This window comes from Natrix helvetica (genome assembly GCF_964273705.1).
Source record: "Natrix helvetica genome assembly, chromosome: 1".
Lineage (NCBI taxonomy): Eukaryota > Metazoa > Chordata > Lepidosauria > Squamata > Natricidae > Natrix > Natrix helvetica.
In genome coordinates, this window is record NC_138548.1 from 331756424 (window position 1) to 331777320 (window position 20897).

A 20897-nucleotide genomic window follows, 5' to 3' on the forward strand; every position below is an offset into this window, starting at 1 on the left:
AAAATTTCCCTACCGGTTCTGTGGGTGTGGCTTGGTGGGCGTGGCTTGGTGGTCATGTAACCGGGTGGGCGTGACACACACAGAATGCAAAAGCAGCCGGACTTCACACAAAATGGCCCATGCAACAAGCAGGAACCTCACAGAGTCACGGAGAGCTCAAAAAAACCAACTATCACACTTGACACAAAAATAACACAAAAGCCGCACACCTGACTCACACACAGTGTAGAAGTAGCTGGACTGCACACAAAATGGCCCCTGCAAAAAGCAGGAACCTCATAATCAGGTACAGCTGATGGGTAGTAAGAAAAATGCTAAAAAAAAGGTTTTTAAAAAATTTCAACGATTGCGTGGAACAACTGATTGTCAGAACTTTGTTTTTTACTTTTTTTTTAAACTACTGGTGAGCGCTAAAAGTCCCCACATCTGGAGGCAGCCATCCGGGAGAAAGTGATCCAAGCCTCTCTCTTTCTAGATGTAAATATTAGAGCAGTGTTTCTCAACCTTGACAACTTGAAGATGTGCATAGGCTTCCACTCCAAGAATTGGAGACTAGGAAATTCTGGGAGTTGACATCCACACCATCTTAAACTGTCAAGGCTGAGAAACAATGCACAGCAACAAAAAGGGGAATGACGCCAAAGTGTTGTGAACAACAGTAATAATTTCTAGTTTATTGCGCAAAGGATTGGTTTACCATTGCGTAAAAAATATTCTCCTGCGTAAGTGATGAGATTTACGATGCATCAGTCTTATAAACATTGACTTGGCTCATTGGGATTTTTCCCATTGCCTTTATCTAAGTGTTAGTCTTCGGCACTTTTTAAATTAATTTAAAACACTACTTTGGAGTCCTGTGTTTTAATTTAATAATGTTATAGGAATTGAATGCTGGCCTGTAAGCTCCACTGGATGAAGGGGTTGAAGTCTGTGTTCAAATTGCATCCCTGTAATCTTCCTTCCTTCCTTCCTTCCTTCCTTCCTTCCTTCCTTCCTTCCTTCCTTCCTTCCTTCCTTCCTTCCTTCCTTCCTTCCTTCTTTCTTTCTTTCTTTCTTTCTTCCTTTCTTTCTTTCTTTCTTCCAAATTCATGGAGATGCCTCCATCAAGTTAGAGGAACTTAACATGTTACAACAACAACAAAAGAGAGTTTGAGTCCTATTTGCACTCGAGATCATCATCATCCTCTTTTAACAACCCCATAATCCCTTGTGGGGTGGAGACTGGGCAACTGAATGCAGCTGAGTGTTTACTGGCCTGATGCCCTTCCTGTCACCAATGCGGAGTTTTATTCAGCATATATATTCTCAGCGCGCCCAGAGAGAGAAATAACCACCTCTGTCTAGGATCAAACTCACAGCCTTTTGATTGTGACGCGAGAGCTCCACCTCTAGACCACCACACCACTCCCTATTTGCATTCGGGATGCCCAGCCAATATTCTTTACTAGCTTGAGGGTACAATCACTCTCTTTATTTTCCACAGTACTGCCGTCTTTCCTCAAAACTCCCCATGACATCGCAGCCCGTACCGGAACAACTGCTCGGTTGGAATGTGCTGCTCGCGGGCATCCCCTTCCGCAGATTGCTTGGCAGAAGGACGGAGGAACGGACTTCCCTGCAGCTCGAGAGCGTCGCATGCACGTCATGCCCGACGACGATGTCTTTTTCATCACTGATGTGAAGATAGACGACATGGGCGTTTACAGCTGCACTGCTCAGAACTCTGCAGGTTCCGTGTCAGCCAATGCCACCCTGACCGTGCTGGGTAAGAAAAGTTTATGGATCAAAGAAAAGTTTGTAGATTATCTTTACTGAAAAAAAAGAACAATGTATGCAAAAAGATCCCCTAGAGCAGGAGTCTCAAATGCACACCGTCATATTGTCACATGACGTATTACGACTTTTTTCCCCCTTTACTAAAATGGGGGTGGGCATGGCCAGTGCGTCACGCATCCGGCCCGTGGACCACAAGTTTGACACCCCTGCCCTAGAGAATAGCAATAGCACTTAGATTTATATACTGCTTCATAGTGCTTTTACAGCCCTCTCTAAGCGGTTTACAGAGTCAGCATAAATGCCCCCAACAATCTGGGTCCTTATTTTACCCACCTCGGAAGGATGGAAGGCTGAGTCAACCTTGAGCCTGGTGGGATTCGAACTGCCGAACGGCAGCTAGCAGTCAGCTGAAGTAGCCTGCGGTACTGCACTCTAACTACTGCACCACCTCAGCTCAATTTTCAAGTACATTGATAGTTAAGAGGATGAAGTTTAAGGAGGCAAAATTTAAAATTCAGGAGCAATAAATCAAGCGGGTAAGGATAGGATACGGGAGAAATACCTGCATAGATTGACCAATCGGTTGCCAAGCATCCAAAATTTGATTTTGTGGTGGAGGCGGGGTGGGGGGAGACTTAGCTATTGGAACTCTGAAACTAGGTTGTAAGTACTGCTAAATCTGCTAAGTGATTAGTCATGAAATGAGGACTACCTGGAGTTCAGAATGGAAGAGAATGCATCTCGTAAAGCAGTGGTTCTCAACCTCTGGGCCGGGACCCCTTTGGGGGTCAAACGACCCTTTCACAGGGGTCGCCTAAGACCATCGGAAAACACGTATTTTCAATGGTCTTAGGAACCGAGACACCAATTTTATGGTTGGAGGTCACCACATCATGAGGAACTGTATTAAAGGGTCGCGGCATTGGGAAGGTTGAGAACCACTGTCGTAAAGGAACCCTGAATGTCAGAATGGTCCTTCCTATGTCGTCAGAAATAGGATGACGTCATTTATATGGTATCATATATATATATTTTTGGTATCTTGCAGAGACTCCAAGTTTGGCTCATCCACTGGAAGACCGTGTTGTGTCTGTTGGTGAAACTGTGGTCCTGCAATGCAAAGCAACTGGAAGTCCACCTCCACGCATTAACTGGTTGAAGGGCGACCATTCTCTGACTGTGACCGATAGGCACCACTTTACTCCAGGCAACCAGCTGCTTATTGTCCGCAACGTTGTGTTAGAAGATGCTGGGAAGTACACGTGTGAAATCTCAAATACGGTTGGAACAGAACGAGCCCACAGCCAAGTGAGCGTATTGCCTTCCATTGGCTGCCGGAAAGATGGAACCACATTTGGAATCATGACTATTGCTGTAGTCTGTAGCATTGTCTTAACGTCTCTGGTTTGGGTGTGTATCATCTATCAGACCAGAAAGAAGAGTGAAGAATACAGCGTCACAAACACAGGTTAGTCCAAAATATTGTTTTTGGTTGCCAGAACACTACATCATAAGAAATAACTTTCTCATCTCCACTGAGATCTTCCCCGCCCTCTTTTTATGACTCTTTCTAATTCCTTTATTTGGGGTGGATAGTCTGTATGACTAAACGGAGCTGAGCATTTACTGGCCAGATGGCCTTCCTGACGCCTCATCTCCACTGAGTACACTGAGTCCGACGTTCAAAGCTTGAAAAGCTGATTGGCTTTGTTCTTCTCCACATATAGTGGGCAGTTCCAAGCGAATTGCTAAGTATTTGCATAGAATAGAAGAGAATAGAACAATAGAATAACAGAGTTGGAAGGGACCTTGGAGGTCTTCTAGTCCAACCCCCTGCTTAGGCAGGAAACCCTACACCACTTCAGACAAATGTCTATCTGCTCTCTTCTTAAAACCTTCCAGTGTTGGAGCATTAAGAACTTCTGGAGGCGAGTTGTTCCATTGGTTAATTGTTCTAACTGTCAAGAATTTCTCCTTAGTTCTAAGTTGCTTCTCTCCTTGATTAGTTTCAACCCATAAGTCGTAGGTTTGTCTTCATGCATTCCAACCCATCCTTCCCCGAGATTGCACATTCCCTAAGCTTAACTTCATGTACCAGCAGTTTTGACGATTATGTTTTGAAGAACACCTTTGTAGAAAGGCTTCTTTGCTCAAAAATTCAAGTGCTGTTAAAATACCCACCGGCTATGATGCTCTTTTTCCAATAAAATTGGTAAGCTCGGAAATAAGATTCAAAAAGCATTGCAATAAGGCTTGTCACTCTCTGATGCTTGTTAATCCCTGTGCTCTCACTTTTGTCAAAGATAATCTACTTGCCAGCCAAGAGGGGGTATTACCTAAAAATGAAAACTCCCCTATCTCATAACCGCAAAAGAGAAGGTGTCTTCTTTATTAAATTGTTGGTTATGTGATATATAATAAAGCTGTAGTTCTTTGGTTCAGGCTAGAGGTCTTGCTCTTGAAATGTGACTCCGAAGGGGATGCACACCTTGCTTCTTAATATAACCATGATTTACCCATCAGCTGATTTTTATGATGCATGATTGGACCAGCAACTTAGAGCAAATCAATGGCATCCACTCTTCATTGGCAATGCAATAGGAATAAGTCAATTAACTTTATACTGACAGGGGTAAATGTTTAGGATAGCCCCCAGAATTCTCCTTTACTTATTTCTGGAACCTATAGAGCCGTGATGGCAAAACTATGGCTTGTGTGCCACAGGTGGCACGCAGACCCATCTCTGTGGGCAGCGAGCCATCGCCCAGGTCAGCTCCACTGTGCATGCATGCACATCTCCTACTGACCAGCTGATTTTCGGGTCTCTGCTGGAAGACACGCACGAATGCGTGGGGGTGGGGGTTCACGTGTGAATGCATGGGGGAGTTGGGGGGTCGCCCATGCATGCACAAGGGATGGGGACCCCATGCGCATGCACAGGAGTCATTGCATTATGGGAGTTGGCGCGCGGGTGCTTTTGGCACCCGAGGAAAAAAAGATTCACCGTCACTGCTATAGAGTCTTTCCTAGTTAATGTAATTTTCAGACATTCCCAGCCATCATTTAATATTGTATTTGGGAATATAATGGTGCCTGGAACCGGTCTCTACGCAATTCCCAGTTTGTTTAGGTCAGTTTTAGATAATTATGGCAACTTTATGACCTGTGGGTTTCAGTTCCCGGAATTCCTGACCCAGCATGGTTTCTGCTGTTTCTAAATTCCAACACGGTTCTTAACATTTGTGTCACTGGTTCTTTAATTTTCTCTCTTTTTTCCTGTTTTTCAAGATGAGACTATTGTCCCGCCTGACGTGCCAAGCTATCTGTCCTCCCAGGGAACACTTTCAGACCGACAAGAAATAGTTGGGAGAGTGGAAAACGGCCAGCAGCCCAATGGTCAAATCCAGAGCAATGGTACGTTTTGGGGGAAAAAACATTGCTGTATCAATTTTAGTTTTTTGCCAAAAACTCAGAACTACACTGTTATTAAAACTACCGCAAATTGCTTTTCTGTTCAGAAAAAAACAACAGCAGTTTCTTCTGTCCTTCAAGGGGCTTAACACAACTGACACATAGCTGACACATAACAAAAGACAAGAAAACAGGTAGGGTGTTGCAAAGTAAGCAGGAGCCTATATTTGCAGCTTTGCCTGAGGAGGAAAAAGCCTTAAATCTGAAGAGATTAATGTGTGTGTGTGTGTGTGTGTGTGTGTGTGTGTGTGTGTGTGTGTGTGTTTTCATAGATTTTCACGGGTGTAGGTATGCTGGTTTTGTTGTATTCGGGTCTTTTCCCGTGTAACCTTACACGGGAAAAGACCCGAATACAACAAAACCAGCATATATATATGTGTGTGTGTGTGTGTGTGTGTGTGTGTATATATATATATATACACACACACACACATACATACACACACACACATACATACACACACACAGTTAGTCCTCAACTTACAACAGTTCATTTAGTGACCGTTCAAAGTTACAATGTCCCTAAAAACAAAAGTGATCGTTTTTCAATGACCATTGCAGTATCCCCATGATCACGTGATCAAAATTTGGATGCTGGGCAACTGGCTCATATTTATGACAGTTGCAGTGTCCTGGGATCATTTGATCCCCCTTTGTGACCTTCTGACAAGCAAACTCAATGGGAACCCCAGATTCACATAACAACCCTGTTACTAACTTGACAGCTGCAGTGATTCACTTAACCACTGGGGCAAGAAAGGTCATAAAATGGGGCAAAACTCACTTAACAACTGTCTCACTTAGCAACAGAAATCTTGGGCTCATTTGTGGTTGTAATTCGAGGACTACCTGTATTATAATTTTGTGTTTCTTTTAATTGTAAAGCACTATACAGGTAGAGGGATAGAATCAAGATCACGTGAAGTGTTAATATCATTTTATAATGCCTTGGTAAGGCCACACTTGGAATACTGCATTCAGTTTTGGTCGCCACAATGTAGAAAAGATGTGGAGACTCTAGAAAGAGTGCAGAGAAGAGCAACAAAGATGATTAGGGGATTGGAGACTAAAACATATGAAGAACGGTTGCAGGAACTGGGTATGTCTAGCTTAATAGAAAGAAGGACTAGGGGAGGCATGATAGCAGTGTTCCAATATCTCAGGTGTTGCCACAAAAAAGAGGGAATCAAGCTATTCTCCAAGGCACCTGTGGACAGAACAAGAAGCAATGGGTGGAAACTAATCAAGGAGAGAAGCAACTTGAGAGAAATTTCCTGACAGTTAGAATAATTAATCATTGGAACAGCTTGCCTCCAGAAGTTGTGAATGCCCCAACACTGGAAGTCTTTAAGAAGATGTTGGATAGCCATTTGTCTGAAGTGGTGTAGGGTTTCCTGCCTAGGCAGGGGGTTGGACTAGAAGACCTCCAAGGTCCCTTCCAACTCTGTCGTTCTGTTAGTGCTCAACCTATGACCATGAAAGACATCAGGGGCAGTAAAGCTGACAATCACATGAGTACAGTTAGTCCTTGTATAGTGATTCACTTGACACACCCACACCTGAAGCCCTTATAAACAGAGGAGCACTAACACCGACATCCCCTAAACTTCGCCAAAGATGTTATACCTCGCCTGGTAACGAAATGTTCAGAAAGCAACCCAGAAGCTCGTAGAACAACTCTTCACCCTCATAGAGTATCTTGACCTATAAAAGTTGGCCATGCCTGAAGTTTGACCACAGCTTTGTCATTCGGTTACAGGTGTTTGCCAGCTTAGCAGAGGAAGGGATGCAGAAGGCGATGCTCACTCTGTCATTTACCGACAGCCAAAGATACACTTAGAGTCTTGGAAAGGAGAAGACATTCCCGACAGGATGCTTCTTACAGACAACACAGGTATGGGAAGTGGGCCGCTTCAATTTTCTTTCATAAATGGACACAAAGCAAACTTAGGCAACAGTTTTGACTTTGAAAAATGTTCACCTTAACACTTTTTGTCAGTGATATGTGCACTCCCTCCGTTTTCCTAAATAGCAGACTGTCAATAATGGCTATACTGTTGAAAACAGCAGTTGTACAAATTTACATATTCTCTTAAACATTATTTACTTATATAAAGAATATATGGAGCTGCCTGTCTCACGCATACATAATGATCCTGTGCAGTTCACAACAACCAGAAAACACAACAATATGAAAACATATTGTAGCATTTCCACCGAGGCACCAGAATCACCAATAGTCTCCACCACCCCTCACCCCCCAATCTTAACCTAAGGATTGTTATTGACAAATAGATGTTGCTAAAGTAGAAATGAGGAGTAGACATGTGGAAATGTTGTGTGATATGTGGATCCTGTCATTTCAAATATTCTTTTAAGAAGAATATAAATCTTCAGAGTCTTTCAGTGATACTTTGTATTGAGTCAGGTGGGCTTTTTATTGATATTCATAGCAACACATAGTTATTTCAATTAAATGTATTGGCCCATAGACCTCCCAATGTAGACAGGTAGTCCTCGACAATTGAGCCCAAAATGTATGTTGCTAAGTGAGTTTTGTCCCATTTTGTTCCCATTCTTGCCACAGTTGTTAAGTGAATCACTTCAGTTAAGTCTGTAAAACTGTTGTTAAGTGAATCTGGCTTCCCCGTTGACTTTGTTTGCCAGAAGGTTGCAAAAGGTAATCCACATGACCCTGGAACACTTCAACCACACCAATGTCCCTTCGGGGAGAGGGGGCGGTCTATAAATCAAATAAACTTGAAACTTAAACTTGAATGGCCAAGCATCCAAATTTTCATCACGTGGTTATGGGAATACTGCAACCATCGTAGTTGTGAAAAATGGTCGTAAGTCACTTTTTCAATGCTGTTGTAATTTTGAACGGTCACCAAATGAATGTTTGTAAGTCGAGGACTACCGGTAGTTCCAAAGAACCATGGCATATGCCTACCCAGCTCTGTGGAACCACGAATGGGGCTCTCTAGCCTGAAACGCAATCTTTCCCTAGGATGAAAACTCCGGAATTCCTAACCAGTCATCCTTGTTCATTTGGAATTTGGGCCATTGACCCAGACTATACCGTATTTTTCCATCTATAAGACGCCCCCATGTATAGGAAACACACTTTTCTTACCCAAAATTCAGAAATCAATATTTTAAACATTAAATTGAAGGCATTTCTTTTGCAGAGTAAGACATTCGCTTACTGGTACCGGTATTTATTTATTTATTTATTTATTTGCTTTCTGGGCTCAGAATGACATTACTGCTTCCTGTCGCATCTGGGCACTGGCTACACGCTCTCTGTAGCATCAGCTTACATAAAGCTCATGATTGGAGGAAACCTGTTAGCTTGTCTCTGCAATCAGAAGTTTAGCTTGCGAGGCTAGTTTGCAGAGATGAGATATTGACAGTTTCACAACCACGGTTTTCCTCTCACACACATACCCCACACACCCCGGTTTGTAAGACGCCCCTCTATTTTTAGCTAAATATTTTTAAGAAAAAGTATTATCTTATATCAGAGAATGAGATGGCTGGATGGAGTCACTGAAGCAGTCGGTGTGAGCTTAAATGGACTCCGGGGGATGGTAGAGGACAGGAAGGCCTGGAGGAACGTTGTCCATGGGGTCACGATGGGTCAGACATAACTTTGCAACTAACATCGTCTTATATACGGAAAAATATGATACCTGCCATCCCTGTCAGTGACAGCTAGACTCACGAAACCATTGATATTTCTCCCACCTGAATATAATTCCAATTTGTTACATCGGTTTTCTTTTCTGTCTCAAGCCTATAGCTTGCCTGCCACATATACTGACTGCGATGGAAGCGTGGATATCAAGAACGTTTATCCCAAGGGCCCAGATTACTACTCTCTGGCTGCAGAGACTATGACTCCAAATACTCCCAGTAGCAAAGACTCCGACAAGCATGATGGCATACTAACGGCTAACTGTTCTAGCCCTCTAAAGTGCAGCACGAATACGGACAGTAGAAAATCAGATGTCAGCGGCACTATTTATCCTAGCAATCATGACAGGATGTCACCGGCTTGCCCAAGCAAGCTACCTCTAGAAGACAGCAAAGGTAGGTGCCTATTTTGAGGGTGTTTCTTAAAATGCCTCCCACGCTTTCCAGGTTACTTTTGAAAGTTGGTCACTCTCATCTCTCTCATTAAATCTAGAAAGAAGGAGATTGTGAGTTTTAGTCCCGCCTCAGGCGTGAAAGCTCAGAGGGGTGATTTTGAGCCAGTCACTCTCAGCCCAATTCGCCTCACAAAGTTGTTGTGGTGGCGACAATAGGGGGAGGGAGGTGTGTTGGTTATGTTTGCCCTCTCAAGTTATTTTTAAAAATAAAAAAGTGAGATACAAATAAATATCTCTGCATTTAGAATGGTAGATGGGTGAGGGGCAGACAGAAGCTTAGGTGTGACTACTCTCTTTGCTGCCATCTAGTGGCCATTTGGATTTTTCTAGCCCAGATACGGTAGCTCTAGCTAAGATCCATTTCAGTTGGTCCATCCTTTTCTTCCAAGTGATCCCTTTAGAGCTGTTATCTTAGATTTAGTTTTTATTCTGAAAATACATAGGAGTCTTCTGGAAAATAAATAGAAAACCAAGATTGGCTGTTGTTGTTTTTTCTTTTTTTAGTCAGCATTTTTGACCAGGAGGACTGTTGGAGTGTAGAAGCCAAAATATTTCTGGCAAAGAATATAAGAACTGAGTGTTTTAGTAAAGAGAAGAAAAAATATAGATTGCTATAGTAAACCTATTATCCAGAAATTATCATAAAACAATAGAACAACAAATCTAAATCAAAGTTTTGTGTAGTGGTATGGCTCAGTAAAGAGTATTTGGTAACCTGGAATGTAAATGAAGAATTAACATTCCTTTAAAAAGGGAACATAAAATTTTCACGATTGATCCCCAAATATGAAAATAATCATAGACAGCAAAGCACTTCTTGGGATATCATGTAAGAAGTTTTATGTAAGAACATTGTAAGAAGTTGGCAGGAGCTTTGGCCTCCCTAGCGCCACAAGTGCAATAGAGCAGAAGGAAGAACATTAAAACAGGCTGTAGAAAAAGCCCTTTTACATTTATTTGTGGTTAGATTGTGTAAATAACCTACAATAGAGAGCTTGTGGCAACTTAACATTTGGTGATAAAATTCAGGAACAGTGAACAGTCGGATGATCAATGTCCTAATACAGCGATGGCGAACCTTTTTTGGCTCACGTGCCACAAGTGGGGGGAGCGCAGGGGGGGTCATGTGCGGGCATGCCGCACCCATAATGCAACGTGCAACCCCCCCAGTGCGAATGCGCGCACAACGTGCAACCCCCCCCCCATTTTTACATGCTTTTTTCGCCCTCCCCAGGCTCCAGAGGCTTTATAGGAGCCTGGGGAGGGCGAAAAGAGCCCCCCCGCCCCCCCGGAGGCCCTCTGGAGGCTTCAGGGACCGTCCAGGGGCTTCCCTGAAGCCTTCAGAACGCTTAAAATCACCCTCTGAGCAAACCAGAAGTGACTTCCGGTTTGCTCGGAGGGTGGTTTTAAGCGCACCGAAGGCGTCAGGGAAGCCTCCGGACGATCCCTGAAGCCTTCGGAATGCTTAAAACGTCACTTCCGGTTTGCTCGGAGGGTCGTTTTAAGCGCTCCGAAGGCTTCAGTGAAGCCTCCGGACGGTCCCTGAAGCCTCCGGACGGTCCCTGAAGCCTTCCCTGAAGCAAGTCACTTCCGGTTTGCTCGGAGGGTGGTTTTAAGTGTTCTGAAGGCTTCAGGGAAGTCTCCGGACAGTCCCTGAAGCCTCCGGGGGGGCTCTTTTCGCCCTCCCCAGGCTCCTATAAAGCCCCTGGAGCCCGGGGAAGGCGAAAAATAGCTTTTAAAAAGGTGAACTCAGCTGGCCAGCGCGCGCATGCGCGCTGGCCAGCTGACAGGGCAGCGCCTCACGTGCCCTGACAAATGGCTGTGTGCCTCTTGTGGCATGCGTGCCATAGGTTCACCATCACTGTCCTAATACATTGATTTGGCCTCCATAAGGTTTAGTTGGCCTACATATTCAGGAGAAAGGCGGAGACTATGTAATTTCTCCATATAAGTCTGATTTACCCACAAAATTGGCAGCTGTCTATCAATATAGCCCTGTAGAATCAAACAGGTTTCTGAAGGGTGAAGTTAATCCTGCTCCAAGCTGACCTTAATTTTTAGTACACTAGCTTCAAGCCTCAAAACTGCAATAGGAACACATTTTGAAGACATGAAGAGAGTCCAGAGAATGGTTTCCAATACCCGTAGGTTTGTAAATGGGCCAGGCTGAACACCACTCAATAGTTGAGCAGCTATTTTAGCGGTAAACAGTTTAATTACTGCTGGAATGTAATTTGCCCCAGGATGTCTATAAAACTGGATAATAGCTAATGTAGCCCTTTGGGTAGTAGAAGTGACAGAACTACCCAAACTGCTGATCTTCTAGAAACCTGAAAGACTATGCTCAAATACTTGAAACATTTAACTTCCTCTAATGGCTAAGGAAGCCAGGTTCAAACCAGGATGATCTAAGATATACTACTACGTAGTGCTATATTATGTGGCCAATAAATGTGTAAATCATTCGGATCTGACTTTATACACAGACTTAATTGGTTTTAAAGTTGTGTTCAATTATTACTCTGGGACACATTGAGTAGATTGCAATAAATCAAAATGTGTAGCCTTCCCTGATAGAAGACAAAGGTGCAAGTGGATAATTGGTTCTCGTGTACTACATTGATTGTTCAGGTCAGCCACATTGTTGCAAAAGTTTCCTTATTTAAAGCCAGCCTCGATAAAATTAGCAATAACACTTATATACTGTCAACTTTACCGCCAACTGAGGGAACGCATAGTGACTGCACAGAGCTTCTTCTCCTGCCCCCTGCAGCACCATTTATCTACATTTGATTTCTAATTTCCAATTGATTTCACACAGACCAGACAGAGACAGCCAAAGGGCTGGATGTGGCCTGGGGACCCAAAAATGCCCGGATCTGCCCTAGAGCAAAAGTTCAGATTAAATTGTGATTGGAAAAATCAAACCTAGATTCAAAGAAGATTAAATAGAATTAGATTTTACTTCTATTTAGGTCTCTGTACAGAGAAAGAGAAGGGGGGTGGTAGAGATAACAGCATGGTTTGAAAAACTCTGTCCTTAAAAGTTCTTGTTTTTAATTGCCTTGCAGGTCCTTCACAGCCCTTGGCTGCCTGTGAGCCTTATGACTGTTTATTGCCCGCTGAAGGCTCTCTGCTACATGTAACAGGAAGTGAACTATCTGAGGCATTACCTGGGGGAGAAGTGCAGCCGCGGCTTGTCTCCAATGGCCATTTAACAAGGTCACCCACCTCTCCCCCTCAATCCAGCCACTGAAACGCTGACAAGGGACCCAGAAAACTTGGGAGGTGCAAATAAACGGAGCATGCTCCCTCTGTCTCTCCCACTTCTTTGCACAGAATTATCTAAGGCTACTTCTACCTCAAAGTCTGAATGGACAGCTTTGCAAATTAAAGGAAAAGTGACAACTCCATGAGGTATGAGAAGCAAGCTTGAGTAAGGGAACAGAGCCCTGTTTCTGCGATGCCCGCTTGTAAATAGTTTTTAAAACTTCCCTGAGAAGGATCAGTGGCTCCATGTTGGCTTGCAAATAAAGCACAGAAATGCAAAATGTTACGATGTAAAGTGAAAGAAGTATTTGATAACAAATGTGTACATAAGAGTTTTCATAAATATATATATATATATATATATATATATATATATATATATATATATATATATATATATATATATATATATATATATATATATATATATATATATATATATATATATATATATATATATATATATATATATATATATATATATATATATATATATATATATATATATATATATATATATATATATATATATATATATATATATATATATATATATATATATATATATATATATATATATATATATATATATATATATATATATATATATATATATATATATATATATATATATATATATATATATATAAATATCTTTTAACAGAGACTGTTTTATCCCTTGGGGTGCATGTGTGACTGAGTGAAATTATATGATGTTGACAATATGCTTTTTTTTTTTCATTGTTAAGGATTTTTTCTTTTTTAAATCCTTCCCAGCCATCCCCAAGAGAAATAGTTCTGGTGTCTTTAGTTAAAATTTTGAGGTTGGGACCACAAACGTTCCATAGAGGAGGTCACACTGATAAAAATGCCCTTTCTATGGTACCCCATTGTAGGGGTATGTTGTTTGAGAGAAATGCTCTACACAGCCCACCACCAAGAGCTGAACATTTAAACCTTCAAAAAATGTGTGTGACATTTCTGTTGAGAGTCCATTAAACCCCAAAACTGTGTGCAGGATCAGTCATAGAGCTGGGGGAGGGGGGGATCTTCAAGCAGATTAGATGGAATGTGTCATCTGCCCGTGATCGTTGCTATTCAGATCTTTTCAAATAGACACTGAACTAATTCATTTGTCTAACCATCTTCTCAGAAATATTGATAGCACAATAGTGTACAATATGTTTCTTCCGTAGACTTGCTCCAAAGTGAAGCCATAGGACTGTGGTGCTCTGAACTTAAAAAGCAAACTGAACTCTGCTCTTTTAATGTTGAGGTGAGCGAGATGGTCCCAGAATATCTTCAATACCTACTTTTTGAACCATGACTGAATCAGTGGCAGAGTTTCTAGTTGATGTAAAGTGGGCCTGTGCCAGAGGAGGGAGTGGCAGTCAGCAAGAGCTTTTTAGGACAGCACATTGAACCATCCTCGCTCTATGGTGACTTCTGGAATATGTGGCCATTTATCCAATTTCAACCTTAATGTAGATGCACACAACCTTGTGTCAAATCCCAACTTCTATTTAAATATTAAATGTTCATTGCACTCGTAATGATCCTAGTGGAACAACATTAAACGGCCAAGCTCACCTCAAACAGGAGGAGCAAGAATATTATAGAGGAGACATCCTCATGCTGTTCTATTTCACATAGGAACTTATTAATGTTTTCTCCTGGCACCTTGACTCCATTTATAGAGATTTCAAAATGTATTGCTAATATTGCTTATGCAGTAACTTGACACAATGAATAATCCATTTGCACACACACACCTCATTTCCTTTTCTTTCAAGTCAGACTTAGAATTCAGGTTCATAGATAGTTGCTCCGCTTCTGAAGGTCTTCTCGGTGTTGAGAGACTTTTGACTTAAAGATCTATCAAGCAAGGAATCTATCATTTAAAAAGTATAAGGATACTTTGGCTACTTTGCTTTAGTTTTTATACACTGTTGTAAGTTCACTTAAGCCCTCGACACAAATGTGAAAGCATACATGAAAACTGTTTTTATAACTTAAGTGTGATTTTTTTTTTTTTAAAAAAATGCTGTCTCTTTTGATATTGATGCCCTATGTAGTATGGTAGCTCCCAAAAGTCATTCTCCGTCCCACTTGATCCAGTTGAGCCACTACAGTTGAGCCACTAACTGTAGCTGAGGCTGAAGTAAAGTTGGTAAACATAGGTTAGGACATTGTCTGTAGGGCGGCATCAGGTTCTATCTGATCTCCTTATTTTCTTTACCTTGACTTAAAGGCCAGTTTCAGAGAAATAAAGATAGGAAACATGATTTAGTTTAGGATATTAGGAGTTCGCATTAGGGACATAATATAGGAAACACTTTCTTTGCAGGATGAGACAAATAGACCTAATCTACTCTGAAACACCAAGGAAAGCTTTTTGGCATGTTTTTATATTAACCAGACTGTTTGACTCTAAAGGAAACATTAACAACCAGATTTTTCTAAATAGACATTAGAAGGCCAGCTGGCACAGGTTATTTCTCTGTTGTGATGTTTAGTATCTTGCTACAGCAACTGGATAGAAAAGAACCAGAGGTTTTGGTGTGCCATGTGCAAGCCTTTTTCTTCATATTTTTGGAGAGAGCTTTTAAATATCTGATTACTATGCCATTAAATTACTCTTCCTTCTCCTTCAGTTGGCGGGAAATGTATAGCTTTGTAAGACAAGTTTTGCCATATGCTTTTTAGCTGAAGCTGGACTTTCTGAAGTAATGCATAATTTCACCATCCCCCTATCTCCAGACAATAAAACACACTTGCACTTTGGAATAAGTGTCCAATGATATAAGGTGCCAACTTGTGGCTTATTTGGTGATGTTAAAGACAACGGATCCACTAATAGGGAAACATAGTCAGGGTAAAATTTTCCCCTTGTTCATAAAGAAAGAGACTAAGTGATTTGCTTTCTAAAGAAAAGTGAACTTGTAAAGGTTTGGTTACTAGGTGAAGAAGGTTTCTAGGTAAAGATGAAGGTAAATATGGAAAGGCATAGGGAAAAAAAGGTATCACCATTGGAATTGCTAAGCACACTTGCCATATTAACATTTTTGGAAATTTTAGTTTTAGTTAACAGTTGTTTAAATGTTGTTACTTCCACTAAATATGTGAATCTGCTGCTTCTGAGAGGCAATGTGAAAGAGGAAGTATTAATTTTTGTGTAAAAAGTTATTTATTTATTAGACTAATGTGGTACAATGTTGTACATTGAGAATACATTGTAAAGATATTGGAAGTGTTTAACAAATGGCATTGAAGTGTCTTTAATAAAGGTTCATTTATAATACCAATTATTCTGCCTTGATTCATTGATCTGCGCTTTTTTATAATTTGGCTTTGGGAGAGAAGTAAAATGAAATTCTGCATTGCTACACTTCCTGGATTTTGAAGACTTTTTTAAAGGATATGTATTTCATAACCCACAAATAATGAGCTAGGATGACCAAATGGAACTTATGTCTGAATATCAACAAAATAGTTATAGTTCAGAGTTGAACAATGGGATTCTTCGTACTTTCTCAAATTTGTTTTATTCTTTTATTACCCAACTAGGCAACATCAGTGATAGGAATGAGTAGGGTTTACATCAAGGAGAGCACCAAAGACCTCACAGTTAGGATCATGGGCATGGCCCATTTCTGAGTCATTCATTCCACTAGTTCAATGAAATACATGTTATCTTTAATCAGTTTGGGGAGATTTAGTTGCCAATTTCAGCCAATGTCCCACTTTCTTGTGTCTAATTCTGTTATCACCCGGAATCACCCAGTTCCTATTGGAAGAGTCAGAGCTGATTAGTGTTTGAATGCAGGACTACCATATTTTTTGGCCTATAAGATGCACTGGACTTTAAGACCCACCAAGATTTTGAAGGGGTAAGTTAAAAAAAAGTTTTTGCCCTCCCCGGCCCCCAGGAGCACTCTACAGGCCTCTCAAACCCTCTGCACACCCCATTTCTTTTGTGAAAAACGGGGCATGCAGAGTTTGGAAGGCCTGCCGAGTGCTCCTGGGGGTTTGGGAGGAAAAAAAACACCCCATTTTTGTGAAAAATGGGCCCCTTTTCACTTGTTTCTGCCCTTCCCAGCCCCTAGGAGCACTGCAGGCCTCCCAAACCCTTTGCATATACATTTTTTCGAAAAACAGGGAATGTGCAGGGCAGGATTTTGGGAGGCCAAAAATGCTGTATTCAGTGTATAAGACGCACCCAGATTTTCACCCTCTTTTGGGGGGACAAAAGGTGCATCTCATACTTCAAAAATATGGCATTTGGGAAATTTAGGACTGTAGTATAAACATAGTGGTTTTTTTAAAACGTTACTTTGGAAGATTGCAATAGCTACCCATTAACAGAGAACTGTGCCCTATACGTCACCCAGAATTGAGCTCAGATTGAAGGAGACTTCATTTGAATGACACTTTTACACCAAATCCAGTAAATTAGATGGTTCCTAATTGAGCAAAAACCAGTCTCGCAGTACTGTGCAAAAGTTTTAGGCAGATGTGAAAAAATGCTGTAAACAAAGAATGCTTTCAAAAATGGAAGTGTTAAACATGTATGGTCATAAATGAACAAAATGCAGTGAATGAACAAAAGAGAAATCTAAATCAAATCAATATTTGGTGTGACCACCCTTTGTTTTCAAAACAGCAGCAATTCTTCTAGGTACACTTGCACACACGTTTTTGAAGGAACTCGGCTGGTAGGTTGTTCCAAACATCTTGGAGAACTAACCACAGATCTTCTGTGGATTTAGGCTTTCTCACATTCTTCTGTCTCTTCATGTAACCCCAGACACACTTGATGATGTTGAGATCAGGGCTCTGTGGGGGCCATGCCATCACTTTCAGTACTACTTGTTCTTCTTTACGCTGACGATAGTTATTAATGACTGGCTGTATGTTTGGGGTTGTTGTCTTGCTGCAGAATAAATTTGGGGCCAATCATACGCCTCCCTGATGGTATTGCATGATGGATAAGTATCTGCCTGTATTTCTCAGCATTGAGAACACCATTAATCCTGACCAAATCTCCAACCCCATTCACAGAAATGCAGCCCCAAACATTCAAGGAACCTCCACCATGCGTCACTGTTGCCTGCAGACACTCATTAATGTACTGCTCTCCAGCCCTTCAAAGAACACACTTGCCTTCTGCTACAGCCAAATATTTCAAATTTTGACTCATTAGTCCAGAGCATCTGCTGCCATTTTTCTGTACCCCAGTTCCTATGTTTTCGTGCATACTTTAGTCTCTTGGCCTTGTTCCCACGTTGGAGGTATGGCCTTTTGGCTGCAACTCTTCCATGAACACCACTTCTGACCAGACTTCTCTGGACAGAAGATGGGTGTACCTGGGTCCCACTGGTTTCTGCCAGTTCTGAGCTGATGGCACTGCTGGATATCTTCCAGTTTCAAAAGGTAATAAGCTTGATGTGTCTTTCATCTGCTGCACTAAGTTTCCTTGGCCGACCACTGAGTCTACGATCCTCAACGTTGCCCATTTCTTTGTGCTTCTTCAAAAGAGCTTGAACAGCACATCTTGAAACCCCAGTCTGCTTTGAAATCTTTGTCTGGGAGAGACCTTGTTGATGCCGTATAACTACCTTGTGTCTTGTTGCTGTGCTCAATCTTGCCATAACATGAAACTGTCTTTCACAACCTCACCTTGGTAGCAGAGTTTGGCTGTTCCTCACCCAGTTTTATGCCTCCTACACAGCTGTTTCTGTGGCAGTTCGTGACTGGGTTTCAACGTACGTGTGACATTGATGGTCATTAGCACCTTTTTTGTATAATTGGTTGATCATACACCTGACTATAATCCTACAAAATCCCTGACTTTGTGCAAGTGTACCTATGAGAATGGGTGCTGGTTTGAAGGCAAAAGGTAGTAACACCAAATATTGATTTGATTTAGATTTTTGTTCGCTCACTTTGCATTTTGAACATTGACAAAAATAAACAATCATTATTTATATTTCTGAAAGTACTCTTTATTTACAGCATTTTTTCACACCTGCCTAAAACTTTTGCACAGTACTGTATATCTCTAATTTATGTACCAATTCTGCAGCATTTGGGCTGGAAATAAGCTTAGAATGAATTGAACAGTGTCTACTTTTGTGTAAAAAGTACAGGATTGTGTTTTCAGGGAGTTTACCCTTTACGTTGCAGATTAAGCTGAAACTCTGAAGGGAAGACATTCAAATTCTGCATGAGGTCAGCAGAGGACTTCTGAGATTGCTGGATTCAGGGTCAGTTTCAAGCAGCACACACAAAAATTAACTCACTAATGAAAGAAAGCAAGAAAATGCCAATGGGCACTTTTCTTCGTTTATACCAGGTTCCCTACTCCTCCAGGGTTATTTTTTAGATTCTTTTAATTGAAGGAGCTAATTGGAGCTGGCCTGCTACACAATGAAATGCAAACACACATTTTTGTTTTCGGTGCCTACAGAGGCCCTATATTTTTTGAAAATGCAAAACAGTGAATAGCAATAGCACTTAGACTTATATACAGTTCCACAGCCCTCTCTAAGTGGTTTACAGAGTCAGCCTATTGCCCTCAACAATCTGGGTCCTTATTTTACCAACCTCAGAAGGATGGAAGGCCGAGTCAACTTTGAGCCAGTGAGAATCAAACTGCTAAACAGCAATCGGCAGTCAGCAGAAGTAGCCTGCAGTACTGCACTCTAACCACTGCACCACCAAGACTCACGGAATGGCAACAACCCAATGCTTGGTTTGGGAGTATACCCATCAGGCAAAACCCAAGTAGACAAACGTAATCTAGGGTGAATAGCTCTTTGGGGTGAGCCATCATGGCAGTCAAGCCCATCTATTGGAGTTGGGATGCAGCTCAAAATAGCCCAGATGATGGCATGCAATCAAAACCTTACGACCCTATGACCTTGACCCTCCCTGAGGATTTGCAAGCGTCTAAACATTCCCAAAGTGTTTTTCAGCCACCAAAGCCACCTTGCCCCTTTGCACTGTGATCTTTTTGGACTCGGCATCTGCTGTGGTTCATCACTATCCCACTCGAGCAAGATCTCTCATTTTTGTGACTGTCCTTGGAGGAGAAAAATTGAGCTCCCTGCAGGAGATGACATCTTCGTTTCCTCTCCTCACCCTTCATCAGTTCTTCCCCCTTCCCTGTATCTTCAATTTTTTTTCACCTCCTGCCAAACTGATTTTTTGGGAGGCAAAGGATGGGAAAGAAAAGAAAAACAACCCCCAAGCTTGCTCTTTTTTTCATAGGCACCTTTGTTAGGCGGTAAAATAATACAACATTGTACTCAATCAGTACTAAAGAAATTCGAGTCTAATTAAAAAAGGCAGCCTTGCTTATCCAAGCAAGAATGCTGGCTATGCACCTGTAGGTATGAACAGTGGTCTAGATTTTCCAAATGGGTTTCAAACAAGAAACAAATGGGGTTTCCCCCTTCTATACATTTTAAAAAGAAAAAAAAAACCTTGTTGCTTCTTCCGTCTGTCCTCCAGAGCATGGCAAGTTTTCAGTCATGTTAACGGTGCTGTTTTCTTCTCTGGGGTGGCTCTGGTGCCATTCTATGATGAATATGTGTGGCTGCTAAGCCATGGAGACCGGGCTGTCATTTGCACATCACACTCCCTAAAGTGACTGCTAATAATAATGCTTTTCAGTCCCTTGGCTGGAACCCCTAAATAGGTGCTTTGCCCCCTGAAGCTGAATTTCTTGGTAGACACTTCTCCATGAGCTCACCACCCTAACAGGACTCTCCATACATGGACATTTTTGTTAAGGAAATGGAATTACGGGATTTCTCGTTCTTGTTGAAATAGAGAGAATGAAGTCCGGGCTGCTGAACAGCTGCTGAGCCACAGGAGGCAGGATTGGCAGGAAGAAGGGGAAGAGAGAAATGTAAAGGAATAACTTCTATGAATGTGTGTATTTTTTTTCTTAGAATTAAGGAGGGGTGGGCGGGATAGTGGCTCCACAGCTGTTCCTCTTGACCAAAATCACAAAAGCAAGCTTCGGATCTTGTCATACATCCCAAGAAAGATAAAACCTCCAAGGCTGATGGAAGAGATTCGAGGGACAATGCCGGCAAACAAACTGAAAGAAAAGAACAAAAGTGATTTAACATTTTGGAAGTTCTACCACTAGGATGTTCTACCCCTCCATTCCCACAAATACTGTAGAGAGGCTCCCCTCCATTTTGAAACTGCTTC

The 20897-nt window shown here is 41.7% G+C and overlaps 2 protein-coding genes across 6 annotated transcripts in view; one reads left to right on the top strand and one right to left on the bottom strand.

Annotated features, from left to right (window-relative positions):
* Window positions 1–13032, top strand: part of LRIG1 (leucine rich repeats and immunoglobulin like domains 1) — a 153778-nt gene extending 140746 nt beyond the window's left edge. For both annotated transcript variants that reach the window (XM_081939848.1, XM_081939849.1), the window contains 6 exons: window positions 1484–1765; window positions 2825–3244; window positions 5065–5190; window positions 7007–7141; window positions 9046–9342; window positions 12473–13032. In XM_081939848.1, the coding sequence (XP_081795974.1) occupies window positions 1484–1765; window positions 2825–3244; window positions 5065–5190; window positions 7007–7141; window positions 9046–9342; window positions 12473–12657 (1445 nt within the window). In that variant the 3' untranslated portion in view covers window positions 12658–13032. The remainder of the gene's footprint in view (window positions 1–1483; window positions 1766–2824; window positions 3245–5064; window positions 5191–7006; window positions 7142–9045; window positions 9343–12472) is intronic.
* A 294-nt stretch (window positions 13033–13326) lies between these two features.
* Window positions 13327–20897, bottom strand: part of SLC25A26 (solute carrier family 25 member 26) — a 146666-nt gene continuing 139095 nt past the window's right edge. For 2 of the 4 annotated variants that reach the window (XM_081936296.1, XM_081936295.1), the window contains one exon: window positions 13327–20781. In XM_081936296.1, the coding sequence (XP_081792422.1) occupies window positions 20432–20781 (350 nt within the window). In that variant the 3' untranslated portion in view covers window positions 13327–20431. The remainder of the gene's footprint in view (window positions 20782–20897) is intronic. The other 2 variants (XM_081936298.1, XM_081936297.1) reach the window with 1 other exon arrangement.